General features: G+C 40.5%; 1 protein-coding gene across 1 annotated transcript; it reads left to right on the top strand.

The window, feature by feature from the left end:
* Positions 1-1,845: 1,845 nt before the first annotated feature.
* Positions 1,846-8,755, top strand: dazap2 (DAZ associated protein 2). Its single transcript, XM_034127968.1, has 4 exons — positions 1,846-2,023; positions 4,064-4,182; positions 5,274-5,522; positions 6,227-8,755. The coding sequence occupies exons 1-4, from the start codon at positions 2,011-2,013 to the stop codon at positions 6,353-6,355; spliced, it is 510 nt and encodes a 169-aa protein (XP_033983859.1). The 5' UTR covers positions 1,846-2,010; the 3' UTR covers positions 6,356-8,755.
* Positions 8,756-13,897: the final 5,142 nt, after the last annotated feature.

Below are 13,897 nucleotides of genomic sequence, written 5' to 3'. Positions count from 1 at the left end.
TTTACCTAACTTCTTCAGTTCATATAATACTTTTATTCTATTTTATTAAATGTTTTGAACATTTGTGCTGAACGTCCTATGCTTATACAATATTTGTATTTCATTTCTGTTATTTATTCCCACCATCTCCCGGAGTTATGGTCTTAATCTCAAGGAGTATGAAGTATATTATGAGTGAGTTGACATAGAGATAAAAATGACTGAGCATAGCCAAAGACAAACCTTGTTACCCTTGGGTGTTTAACCCCGGCCCCCCGCTCATAAAACCAAAGCTTTGACCTCAAGGCTACCGTCAAGTGCTTTAAAAAGCATTTTCTAAAAACAAAAAACGCTGTTAAAGCAGAGTTTTATTCTATTAAGCACACGAAAATGCATGTGATACTGTATGTGCGATTAAAGTGTAGTTCCCAAAGGACGCGTTGTGGATTGTGGCACTGTTGGCTTTCAGTGCAATTGACATAAAACATCAGAAGGATATTTCTTTTTATTCAAGCCTTGGTTATTTTCAATTGCTTTCGAGTTATGGTTATGAATTACGTCATCATTTTATGACATTTCAATTCTGTGAAACAGTGCCTTTATTGTAGAGATCAAGATGATGACATGAGGCAAATGTGACACCAAGCCCCAGGACATGTGCTGCTAGCTCCACCAACGGAGCGATACAGGAGGCTTTCTTTTGGAAAACAACTGAAATACAACTTTAGAGTACGCTTTAGAGTTTCATCTGTTTTCTGTCTTAACTCATTTTTTTCCACAACAATAAATAAACAAATCTCAGAGATAATTATTTATTTATTTTGATAAAACAAAATTCTAGCTGCACACTTTAATGATCAATAATTATAAAACATATCAAGTTTCAATTTCAAGGCTTTTATTGTCATTTGTGCATAGCTACAGTGTAGATGTATATGGACATCTAAGGTCACAAGCTCCTCCAACAGAGCAACACAATAAAACAGATAAATAGTTAAAATAGTGCAAGTAAATACAAATAAAATAGGATAGAAATAGTGCAAGGAGAGTCTATATACAAGTAATTGGAATATGATATATCATATCATATATCATATTATTCTGAAATGGACCAATCTGCACACTGACTACTTTTACTTTTGGTACTTTAACTTTATTTTGATGATAATACTTTTCTACTTTTACTCAAGTACAAGATCTGAGTACTTCTACTTTTACTCAAGTACAAGATCTGAGTACTTCTACTTTTACTCAAGTACAAGATCTGAGTACTGCTACTTTTACTCAAGAACAAGATCTGAGTACTTCTACTTTTACTCAAGTACAATATCTGAGTACTTCTACTTTTACTCAAGTACAAGATCTGAGTACTTCTACTTTTACTCAAGTACAATATCTGAGTACTTCTACTTTTACTCAAGTACAAGATCTGAGTACTTCTACTTTTACTCAAGTACAAGATCTGAGTACTGCTACTTTTACTCAAGTATAAGATCTGAGTACTTCTACTTTTACTCAAGTACAAGATCTGAGTACTTCTACTTTTACTCAAGTACAATATCTGAGTACTTCTACTTTTACTCAAGTACAAGATCTGAGTACTTCTACTTTTACTCAAGTACAAGATCTGAGTACTGCTACTTTTACTCAAGTATAAGATCTGAGTACTTCTACTTTTACTCAAGTACCAGATCTGAGTACTTCTGCCTGTCTGTCTCTCTGTCTGTCTTTTCTACCTGCCTGTGTGTGTGTGTGTGTGTGTGTGTGTGTGTGTGTGTGTGTGTGTGTGTGTCTGTCTATCTATCGGCAGGGTGCGCTCGCGGTTATAAAACGACGCGTTACGTCACATCACAGATACGGAACGTGCTGACGTCACCACTTCCACAACAACAAGAAGAAGAAGCTGAAAAACAAGGAAGTGAAGGAAAGAAGCAGCCGTAAGGTTTTTTAAAGGCCGTGACAGAGATATATGAACGCGGAGCTCCTCCTTTTATTCTGATATTCTTCCAGCCTCCAGATCATCACACAACAATGAACAACAAAGGTATGTTTCCCACACCTCGTGTTGATATTTACAGTCCGTTTTCCGTTCGTTTCGGCCTGAAGATATTTACCGGAGATCCGGAGATGAAGCTAATGTGGCTAACGGACATTAGCTCCGTTTTAATGACAATAAACTGACATTTTCCGGATAAATATAAAGAACACACGGTGATTACCGGCGTCTAAATTGTTATAAAACACCGTGGATGTTAATAATAAACGGATAGATTCACTGTCACCGTTTTATCACCATAGTAATGGTGGCCAGGTCACATATTTTCAGTTAGCTTAGCATCACAAGCTAACGTGATTTTTTTTTTTACTGTTGAAAGAGCACCGGCCGTTGAAGCAGATTTTTAAAAAATGAGCGTAGTGGCCGCAAGGTGGTACTGCAGCTGTCGTGACGTCATGTTGGCCCAAAAAGACTTTCTCCCGTTGACTTACATAAGATCAGAACCATGTTTGCCAGGAGCGCTTACATACAAGGCAGTTATTTCATGATGCAAACGGAAACAACAAAAATAAAATAGGTTGTAGGAGAAGGTAATACAAATACGATTTAAAAAAAGGAAATCATACCAAAATGATGTCTCTCCGGAGGCTAAGGGAACACTCCAGTGCGCATGCTCAGTAAGCAAAAGGCCCAGGATCATCCGGGTACTTCCTGTATCTACAGTCGCTTTATTATCGGCTTCATGCGCCTCTGAGCAGCTCTCATAGGAATGAACGGAGTATCCAGTTCTCTTTATACATGGTTTACATGCAAGGGAATCTAGCTAATCCGTGTGCATCATTTTAATAATACTCTGTTATTAGTGTGCAGTTGCCCAGACAGAGTGTGTATAAGTACATGAATCTGCTATCCTCGCCGCCTGCTCAGTCTTTGTCTGCGGGTATTTTCTGCTCAGATCTTTTGTTGCTGTTGGGTTTCCAGCGGCTCCTGTAGGCCTGAAACTAACGATTATTCTCCCTATCGATTGTTTCCTTGAATAATGCTTTGTTTAGCTAATGTCAGCAAATACCACAACAGGCTCATCGGTGCAGCTCATCGTGGTGCCTTTAACGGAGGGTTTCTGTCCGACACAAATACAAAGGAAATCACTGAGACACTTTGGGGAAAACGAAACCGTATCGCTTTAAACATTTCAACTATAGCTTGGTTGTTATTAGTATGTGACTAAGTCGGCTATATCAAGGTGTGTTATGTGTTTTCCATGATGCCTTTTAGGTTTTTTCCCCCATTTATTAACCACTGGCCCTGATCAAAACTATAATTGAACTGTATTTCTGCACTTTGTTCGGACATGTTATGTCATTATAGCAGAGCCACAACTACAACTTGATATGTCGATTCATCTGCAAGTATTTGGATAATTTATGAATAATTTTTCTTTTAGTTTAGCTAAAAAACAATATTAGCTGTTTTCTATATATCCTATATGATTGTAAACTTGATATTCAGGGGTTTTGAACTGTCAGACCAGACACCCTTCACTATGTTCTGAACGTGTATATACAACACTGTACATATACATCAGAATAATTGATACTCAAAGTTTAATATATTATATTTAACATCATTTATATAATCGGTTGCAATCCTACATTGTATATTTGGTATTCCTTTAACGAACATTACCAAGGGCCCTTTTTAATCTCTCGAGTATACAATTCATCTTATGCTTTCTATCTTGTAGCATAGGAATGAGTACAATCTAGCAATCTAGTGAGTACAGTATTGATTTGGAGTGATATTGTCTCTGCTGTCAATATATTAATAACTACTGAAAATGTGGTATACCTTGGTTTATCCTCATTGTTAACGTGACATCTTTGTTTATCCTAAAAAAAAATAGAATATCTGTCCCAACATATACGACAGGGGAAATTCTGATTTATCTGAGAAACATTTAACCTAAATTCTTCTTTAGTTTTGTCACAATTTCCCAACAAAGCACCATAAACCACAAGCACCCGGTCACCCAGGGGTTTGTGTGTCAGTCCCTGTTGAACAGTAACATGTATGATGTTGTGTTTGCAGGTTCATATCCTCAGCAGTCTGTGTACCCTCAGCAGAGCACTGCACCTGGATACCCTCCTGCTATGCAAATGTCTCCCCAGGCTCCTCCTTACACAGACACACCACCTGCATATTCTGAGGTAAATATTACATACATGTATCTATCATATCACGTGACTCTGTGATCAGTTCCTCACAGAGGGGGGGAAGTATACTTTGTTACTGTACTTAAGTACATGTTTCTGGTATAAGTACTTTACTCCACTACTTATTTTTCTGAGGACTTTTTACTTTGACTTCTTACATGTTGAACCCAAATACCTGTACTTTCTACTTCTCACATGTTGAACACAAATACCTGTACTTTCTACTTCTTACATGTTGAACACAAATACCTGTACTTTCTACTTCTTACATGTTGAACCCAAATACCTGTACTTTCTACTTCTTACATTTGAACCCAAATACCTGTACTTTCTACTTCTTACATTTGAACACAAATACCTGTACTTTCTACTTCTTACATGTTGAACCCAAATACCTGTACTTTCTACTTCTTACATGTTGAACACAAATACCTGTACTTTCTACTTCTTACATGTTGAACCACAAATACCTGTACTTTCTACTTCTTACATGTTGAACACAAATACCCTGTACTTTCTACTTCTTACATGTTGAACACAAATACCTGTACTTTCTACTTCTTACATGTTGAACTCAAATACCTGTACTTTCTACTTCTTACATGTTGAACACAAATACCTGTACTTTCTACTTCTCACATTTCCAAACAGGCTGGTTCCTTTAGTTTGAATGTGTGTTTGGTGGCGTGATCATTATTATTTAGAGTCATTGCGTGCCTATTGATTTGAACACGATCCGTGTATCCATCATTTCCTGGTCTTCTCTAAAGAAGAGGGACCAATGAAAACGTTGTCATGTTGCCGTTGTTCAGCATGGAAACATTCATTAGCTAACAATGACATTATTGTTCTATTAATATAAAGGGAGGTCAGGTACTCTTTAAAACAGCTGCTAGTTATGGGTACTTTTTACTGAAGTACATTTCAAAGCCCTCTTTACTTTTACTTGAGTAAAGAAGTTTAGTCAGTACTTCTACTTTCACCAGAGTACTTTTAAACACGAGTATCTGTACTTCTACTTGAGAGAAGGATGTGTGTACTTTTGCCATCTCTGGTTCTAATCGATTGCTTCTGTCTGTCTGCAGATATACCAGCCCAGATATGTGCTTCCACACCAGGTGCCCGGCCAGGTGGCGCAGATGTCCTCCCACTACCCCGGCGCTCAGATGTTTATGCCCATGCAGCCCCATATGCAGGTCGGGCAGATGGGCCAGAACGTCCCCATGGCCTACTACCCCATGGGAGCCGTGTACCCCCCCGGCTCCACAGTGATGGTGGAGGGAGGCTATGATGCTGGTGCTCGGTTCACAGCAAGCAGCGGTGTCTCCATCCCAGTGAGTAAACACACAGCGCAAATATTTAAAGAAGCCACAACACCGTCTAAATGTTTCTGATGATGCTTTACTTAAGGGAATCGTTTAAGACAAACAAATATCCCTAACTTTGGTAAGATAAGGACGTTGTTAACCAGCTAAACACCAAGCCAAGATTAGAATTAGAATTGGGAGGGATGAAACCCTCTTTAATGGTCACACATGCAGAGCACAGGGCGCACACACAGTGAAATGTGTTCTCTGCATTTAACCCATCCTAGTACCAGGAGTCTAGTACCAGGAGAGTCTAGTACCAGGAGAGTCTAGTACCAGGAGAGTCTAGAACCAGGAGAGTCTAGTACCAGGAGAGTCTAGTACCAGGAGAGTCTAGTACCAGGAGAGTCTAGTACCAGGAGAGTCTAGTACCAGGAGCCTAGTACCAGGAGCAGTGGTTGGGTTATGTGGACATGGCATCCAATTTGTTATTACAAATGCTTTTTGTTCTTCCATTGGACTCCTCTGTTTACTTCCCTAACATAGTGACATCACTATGGAACACTCATGCTCCTATTGGTTAGGATTCCAACACATTGTACATGATAGGCTAAAGGAGCAGACGAGAGCCAAGTCGGCAACCAGCCTGAGAACTATTGCAGTTAGGACGTTATTGATCAAATCCCAAGTTGTTAATAATTATGTCTGTTCCCCCCCCTCCCCTCTGCAGCCCCCCCCCTCCTGGACACCCCCCCAACGCGGCTCAGCTGGCCGCCATGCAGGGGGCCAACGTGGTAATGGCACAGCGCAAGAACAACTTCTTCCTGGGGGGTTCCAATGGAGGTTATACCATCTGGTAACACCGACTCCTTCATGCCTAAACCGAGCCTCCCCCCGACCCAATTGATGCCCCCGTTCTCCCCCCCTCCACCCACCCACCCACCCACCCCATACGCCTCCCTCTTCAGGCTGCTTGGCCATGCCACAATACTGATATCACCTAACGGAATGTAATATGTAGAGCCCTCAGAGAGGTACAGTACTCCACTTCTGACCTAGAGATCCCACCACGACAGCCTGGAGACGACTGACGCTAAATTTCTTAACGCCGTAGATTTCATTCCATGATCCTCGCAGGTCCGCCCCTCTCATTCCCGGGCGGACTCTCTCAGGCGTCTGTTTCCTCCGATCGAACGGATCACAAATCACATCGAGATGTTCGTGTGTTCGTGTAAACGCTACGTAAAACGAAATATTGAAATATCAGATCCGCTTCACATAGTTTAGCTGCTTTATGGTGAACGTGGAATGCAGTTACGGAGTTGCACTTAATGCACAACAAAAAAATCCATTTGTCCTTTTTTTTTTTTTTTTGAGAACTTCTAGTGTAGTTTAATTAATAAATGTGTAATAGTTACATGTAAATACCAGTATGTTGAGAAATGACATCTCTGCTATACGACAAAAAAAAAACAACAAGCGTCCTGGATGCTTTTTAGCTAGAATCGTCTTGTTTGCACAATGTCCAAAATATCTCCGCTAAATTTTGAGTCCATCTGATGGATTGTAAAAATATACATTTAAAAATTAAAAAAGATTTCATGCAATATCCAAAGTGGTTTACTGTACCTTGTTGGGCGATTTGTAGATGAACATAGTCGCGTGCCAAAGAGCACCGGGGTTAGCCCTAACGTAAATTAACTTCAGTAAACTTAAAGGAAAGAACTTTAAAGTAAATCCAAAAGGATAGACGCGCGGGAAGGGCTGGTTGGTGTAACATGTTAGCTTTTCTTTGTCTCCTGTTTCTATTTCACAGTCGGATACCCAGAGTTTATACACTAAATGTTTTTATTGTACAGACTTCAACACCCTCTCCCCCCCCCCCCCCCTCCCCTCCCCACTGTTGTTTCTCATTTTAAAGTATTTATTCACGTGTGATAGCATTAGTTTCTTGTCAAAGCTCGAGGAGACTTTAATAAATATTTCAATGTTTCTTTTATTTCCTTCTTTCTATTTACATTAATATGTAAGACGTGTGATCAATGACATCCGGTTGACTTACGTTTGGTTGTGATTTAAACATTAAAAAAAATGTCACAATTTAAAAGCAAACTTATCGTAGAATCAGCGGCACTGAGTCGCACCGCTCACTTCCTGTTGCTCTGTAGAAACACGTTTGATCTGCAAAGTCAATCGGAGAGGTTGCCGATAAGGCTCGACTCTCTTTAAAGAAAGCTGTGAGATTTCTGAGCATTTGTCGATTGGAGTCCATCTGATAGTGTTGTGTTCGGGCTCAATCGCTGTCTGCATCATTTCTGTGCTTCTAATTCAACGTCTAGAGTCTACGTGATACACGAGTTCCATGAATCTTGATTTTTTTTTTTTGGGTGTGTGTGCTATAGCGTCAATGTGTCCCTGGGTATCCGACACACCGGATCAAGTTTTAACAGCTGTGGCCGCCAGGAAACAAAGTCTGCATAGCGACAGTTAAGCGATTTGGGTGTTAAGTGAGAGCGAGCAGCTGTCTGCACGCCGTCATCTGATATCTCACACACACACACACACACACACCTCCACACGTGTGTTTGGACCCAAAGGCCACAGCTGCTAACACTGAGAGGTTGTTTCCCTGCTTTGATTGTGTGTAAAGCAGCGATATGAATACTGTACAGCCGACAGCAGGTGCCATGCCAACCGCCAGCAGGAGGGTTTCTCTCCGAGGGATTATGGACATTTTAGAAGTTCAGGGATTCCTCTTTACAATATTCTGTAGACGTGTGTGTACCAAGAGTGACGCGATGACACTGGTTCACCTTCTATCTTTTAAGATTACTAAAGACGAGACGGGTGTGGAAAAAAAAGATGGAAATACTTTGAGGAGAAAAAAAAAAGGTGCACTTAACTTTTTTATACTAAACTTCAAATTTAAAAGTTTAGAATAAAGGTTGTTTTGGAAGTTTGAAATGCTGCATGTTTGTTTTTGGTTTGATTTCCATATATATATATAAACGAGGCTGTATTAGAAGGGCAGCTTGTGACCTGGAGCACCTGCAGGTTTTACTCTGTTGTGATTGTAGTTTCAACGTCTCCCGGCCGAACGCATCGCAGGAACCCGCTTCACACGATGCTTCCACCGCCTGGCCTTCAAACCAACATCACCTCAGATCTTTTGTCATAATACCTTAGTTTAGTAAACAAACTGTATGAAAGAATCAATAACCAAAATACTGTCACTTTGATATAAAAGGTATTGAGTCGAATATGGATGTGTATTTTTGTCAAACATTACACTCAGGCTGCAAGTGAGAAATGTCCTCATAGGGCAACGTGATGTGTTCAAAGGTCCACATATATTCTCACATTCTCTTTAGAGACATACTGATATACACCTGAACATCAGCAGGAGAGGACTCTTCAAAGTAGAGACACTACATACTGATATACACCTGAACATCAGCAGGAGAGGACTCTTTAAAGTAGAGACACTATATACTGATATACACCTGAGCATCAGCAGGAGATGACTCTTTAAAGTAGAGACATAACATACTGATATACACCTGAACATCAGCAGGAGAGGACTATTTAAAGTAGAGACACTACACACTGATATACACCTGAACATCAGCAGGAGAGGACTCTTTAAAGTAGAGACACTACATACTGATATACACCTGGACATCAGCAGGAGAGGACTCTTTAAAGTAGAGACACTACATACTGATATACACCTGAACATCAGCAGGAGAGGACTCTTTAAAGTAGAGACACTATATACTGATATACACCTGAGCATCAGCAGGAGATGACTCTTTAAAGTAGAGACATAACATACTGATATACACCTGAACATCAGCAGGAGAGGACTCTTTAAAGTAGAGACACTACATACTGATATACACCTGAACATCAGCAGGAGAGGACTCTTTAAAGTAGAGACACTACATACTGATATACACCTGAACATCAGCAGGAGAGGACTCTTTAAAGTAGAGACACTAAATACTGATATACACCTGAACATCAGCAGGAGAGGACTCTTTAAAGTAGAGACATAACATACTGATATACACCTGAACATCAGCAGGAGAGGACTCTTTAAAGTAGAGACACTACATACTGATATACACCTGAACATCAGCAGGAGAGGACTCTTTAAAGTAGAGACACTACATACTGATATACACCTGAACATCAGCAGGAGAGGACTCTTTAAAGTAGAGACACTACATACTGATATACACCTGAACATCAGCAGGAGAGGACTCTTTAAAGTAGAGACACTACATACTGATATACACCTGAACATCAGCAGGAGAGGACTCTTTAAAGTAGAGACACTACATACTGATATACACCTGAACATCAGCAGGAGAGGACTCTTTAAAGCCACATAATTTGGCGAGGACCCCCTGGAGGAGCCGCAGACCTCGTGTTGAAGACCTCTGATCTTAATTTTGAAATCAGGTACGAACAATCTTTGGGCAAGTATCTTAACTCATTTTCAATGTTTTAAATCACATGAAATAATCACACTTTTATTAATCGTCAAAGTCAGGTTTTTTTGGGGGAAAATATGCAAGAAATGAGAGCTATGTTTTTAACTGGGTGCAAATCTGTCATTTCCAGCTGATTATTTCATTGATAAATACTTAAATTAATTGGATGCGCCATTCACTACACCGAGGACACGGCAGAAATGTTGAAGTGTTGAATTAGACACTTTATTTAGTCTGTTTTTGTATCCAAACAGTTTGAGTGGTTTTGATTGGTTGTGCTGTAGAGAAAGTCAAAGTGTTCAGCTGCAGAAACAAAGAGGTAAAAAACATCACAGTCAAATGTCTCTCGTCCAAAATACGTTTAATTGTCTTCCCTATTTATCTCCAAAGAGGGAAGCCATCAGTAACAAAGAATACAATCAAACTGTTTCGTCCTGAACTCAAAACAGGAGCACAATGTTTTGAACTGGTTTAAAAAAGAATTGCATAGAAAACTATACACGTAAAAGCAAACAGCAACAGCTTCACAACACGCCTTGTTGGGGGATTAAAAAACTGCATATTCTGGAGAACACCTGATAAATAATGCTGATTGTTGCAGAGTATTAACTGATCGAACTAGAACCCACCACCTCCTTCCTCTTTGGTTTCCTCCCGTGCATTGGGGGGGGGGGGGGGTCTCGGCCTCCTCTCCAACACAGAATCAGGAATAAAAAACAGTCCTATTTTTCATTCTGCACGTCTTCAGATGAAGTATTCCTTCTTCTCTCCGGCCGCCTGCTTGTTGTTGAACTCGTCTTCGGGGTCTTCTCCCGGCGCCGGCTCCCCGGTGGTCCGGTACGCTCCTTTATTGTGACACAGGTACCGGTAGAGCAGGAAACCCAGAACGGCCACCGTGAGCAGGATGACGACTATCACCACTGAGGAGGTGAAGAAGACGTATTCAGAGAGGGCACGAGTACACACATCCTTTACTCAAGTAGAAGTACAGATACTCGTGTTTAAAAATACTAGGTATTTGTGTTCAACATGTAAGAAGTAGAAAGTACAGGTATTTGTGTTCAACATGTAAGAAGTAGAAAGTACAGGTATTTGTGTTCAACATGTAAGAAGTAGAAAGTACAGGTATTTGTGTTCAACATGTAAGAAGTAGAAAGTACAGGTATTTGGGTTCAACATGTAAGAAGTAGAAAGTACAGGTATTTGTGTTCAACATGTAAGAAGTAGAAAGTACAGGTATTTGTGTTCAACATGTAAGAAGTAGAAAGTACAGGTATTTGTGTTCAAAATGTAGGAAGTAGAAAGTACAGGTATTTGTGTTCAACATGTAAGAAGTAGAAAGAACAGGTATTTGTGTTCAAAATGTAGGAAGTAGAAAGTACAGGTATTTGTGTTCAACATGTAAGAAGTCAAAGTAAAAAGTGGTCAGAAAAATAAGTATTGGAGTAAAGTACTGAGACCAGAAACATGTACTTAAGTACAGTAACGAAGTATTTGTTCTCCACTACTTCCCACCTCTGAAGGCTGCTTGAGAGGTTTTTAATGAGGAAACGTTGAGGATAAAGGTACCTGCTAAATCACACCTGATTACAGGGAGAGCTGCTGCTATAAAGAGGTATAATACATCTAAATATAATTACATAGACACATACATAGATAGATACATTTAAAAAAAATCATAATAAAAGTAAATAAATGAAGTATTCTGAGATAACATTAAGTGCGAAAAGAATCCACAAATAAATAATAATATATAAAAGTTACCTGCTATCACGGCTGAGTCTGTGCCGCTGGGAGCTGCTGTTGTGATCACTGAGGGGGGATAAAGTACACATTAAACCATCTGTGTGTGTGTGTGTGTGTGTGTGTGTGTGTGTGTGTGTGTGTGTGTGTGTGTGTGTGTGTGTGTGTGTGTGTGTGTGTTTGAGAGTATGTCTGTCTCTGTGTGTGTCTGTGTGTGTGTGAGTATGTCTGTCTGTCTGTCTGTGTGTGTGTGTCAGTGTGTGTGTGTGAGTGTGTGTTTGTCAATATGTGTGCGAGTGTGTGTGTGTGAGTGTGTGTGTCAATGTGTGTGTGTGTGTGTGTGTTTGCGTGTCAATGTGTGTGTGAGTGTGTATGTCAATGTGTGTGTGTGTGTTTGCGTGTCAATGTGTGTGTGAGTGTGTATGTCAATGTGTGTGTGTGTGCGTGCGCACGTGTGTGTTGTGTGTGTTTGCATGTCAATGTGTGTGTGTGTGAGTGTGAGTGTGAGAGTGTGTGTGTGTGTGTCAGTAAGTAAAAGAGGTGAAAATGTGAATTAAATATAAAATGAAATGTGTATTTACAGTTTTAAGTAAAAATGTGCAACAAATATATAAATAATAACCTAAAATAGACATTATGGATTTTGTATATCCATATATCCTAAAGACATGAGGAGCTGCCGTTTGCACCAGGAGGATTCGGGGGGTCTATATTATTTACCCTGAAAGAAGGTGGTCTCTGCGGCCGGCTGCGTCGTCAAAGCCTTCGTAACTGAAGCTGTGGCGGGAAACAGGAAGCAGGAAGCAGGAAGCAGGAAACAGGAAGCGTGGAGAGAACACAGAACAAAAACAGGTTTCATTATCAGGACTCTCTGCGCTGGCTGCGAGTCAAGAGATTGGACGCCACGTGATCACATGACCGAAAACACACGCAGTTCTCACCCTCTGTCGGGCTGGAGGTCACGGACGTGGAGAGGTTCGACGCCATCGTATCTGAAAGTGGAAGAAGTGTTAGAGAGCTGAGGGAGAATAATACCCTAATACACAGTAATCTGATTACTAACAAACCTCTTAATGATTACAGAATCTGTGTGATGCAACGGCTTAACACTGAGTCACACAGAGGGCTTTTGAGTTGGGAAGAAAATACAAATGTTACACTTTCAAACACCTGATTACAAGGAGAGCTGCTGCTATGAAGAGGTATGATAATAATATCTAAATATAATTACACAAATAAACAAAAAAAAGTGAGTTAGTGTGTTAGTGAGTTAGTTAGTGTGTTAGTGAGTTAGTTAGTGTGTTAGTGAGTGAGTGAGTGAGTGAGTGAGTTAGTTAGTTAGTGAGTTAGTTAGTGTGTTAGTGAGTGAGTGAGTGAGTGAGTGAGTTAGTGAGTGAGGCCCAATCCCAAACCACACCCTACCCCTACATTCCCCCCCCTCCGTGACGGAGTGAACTCCGTGGAGTCTCACTCGCAGCTCAACGAGGCTCCCTCCTGTCAGATGGAGGGAGTAAATACAGCAGCAAGCTTTGGGACAAACTCCCCTCTCTCCGGCAGAAACAGGAAATGCCGTAACTGTATGTAACAACGGTTTCAAATCAGCATCTCTGAGACAAAAAATGTAAATTAAGAACTCAAATAAAACTCCAAACATCTATCATTGTGTTACTTTTTTGTAAAGCTCTTTTAGTTTTAAACCTGATGTTTATAAGCTTCTTAGTTTTTGCAACAGTCTGTAAATATACACAACTTTATAATAAAATGCACACATTTACCTTTTTCTAGACTAAACACAGGTACGATCCTAAGTTAAAAACATATGAGGTTATCATGAGGTTGTTAACATCGCAGTTTATCAGTGGATGTTTGCTGGAACTACTTGTAAACAGCGTGTTTCCTGACGGACACACACAGCGTGACTCCGGTCAGGTAGAGACCGGTCTCCAGTCAGCACCGCTGCAGACTCGCTGTTTGAGGGCTTGATAGCCCACTCCCCCCTCCACACCTCTCCGCACTCGTTGGTTTGGAACAGCACTTAATGTGGCGGACCCTCCGCGCGAACGGAGGGGTAGTGTGTAGGGCGTGGTTTGGGATTGTTAGTGAGTTAGTCAGTGCGTTAGTTAGTTAGTGAGTTGGTTAGTGTGTGAGTACGTTAGTTAG

Source organism: Trematomus bernacchii, unplaced genomic scaffold (assembly GCF_902827165.1).
Source record: "Trematomus bernacchii unplaced genomic scaffold, fTreBer1.1, whole genome shotgun sequence".
Taxonomy (NCBI): domain Eukaryota; kingdom Metazoa; phylum Chordata; class Actinopteri; order Perciformes; family Nototheniidae; genus Trematomus; species Trematomus bernacchii.
The sequence above is the reverse complement of the archived record's forward strand: the minus strand, read 5'-3'. Positions and strand labels throughout refer to the sequence as shown.

Bases quoted from the DNA above. Each gene is read 5' to 3' on its own strand.
- dazap2 (XM_034127968.1), top strand. The intron at 4,183-5,273 runs GTAAATATTACA...GTCTGTCTGCAG, and splicing joins CACCACCTGCATATTCTGAG to ATATACCAGCCCAGATATGT. The intron at 5,523-6,226 runs GTGAGTAAACAC...CCCCTCTGCAGC, and splicing joins GCAGCGGTGTCTCCATCCCA to CCCCCCCCTCCTGGACACCC.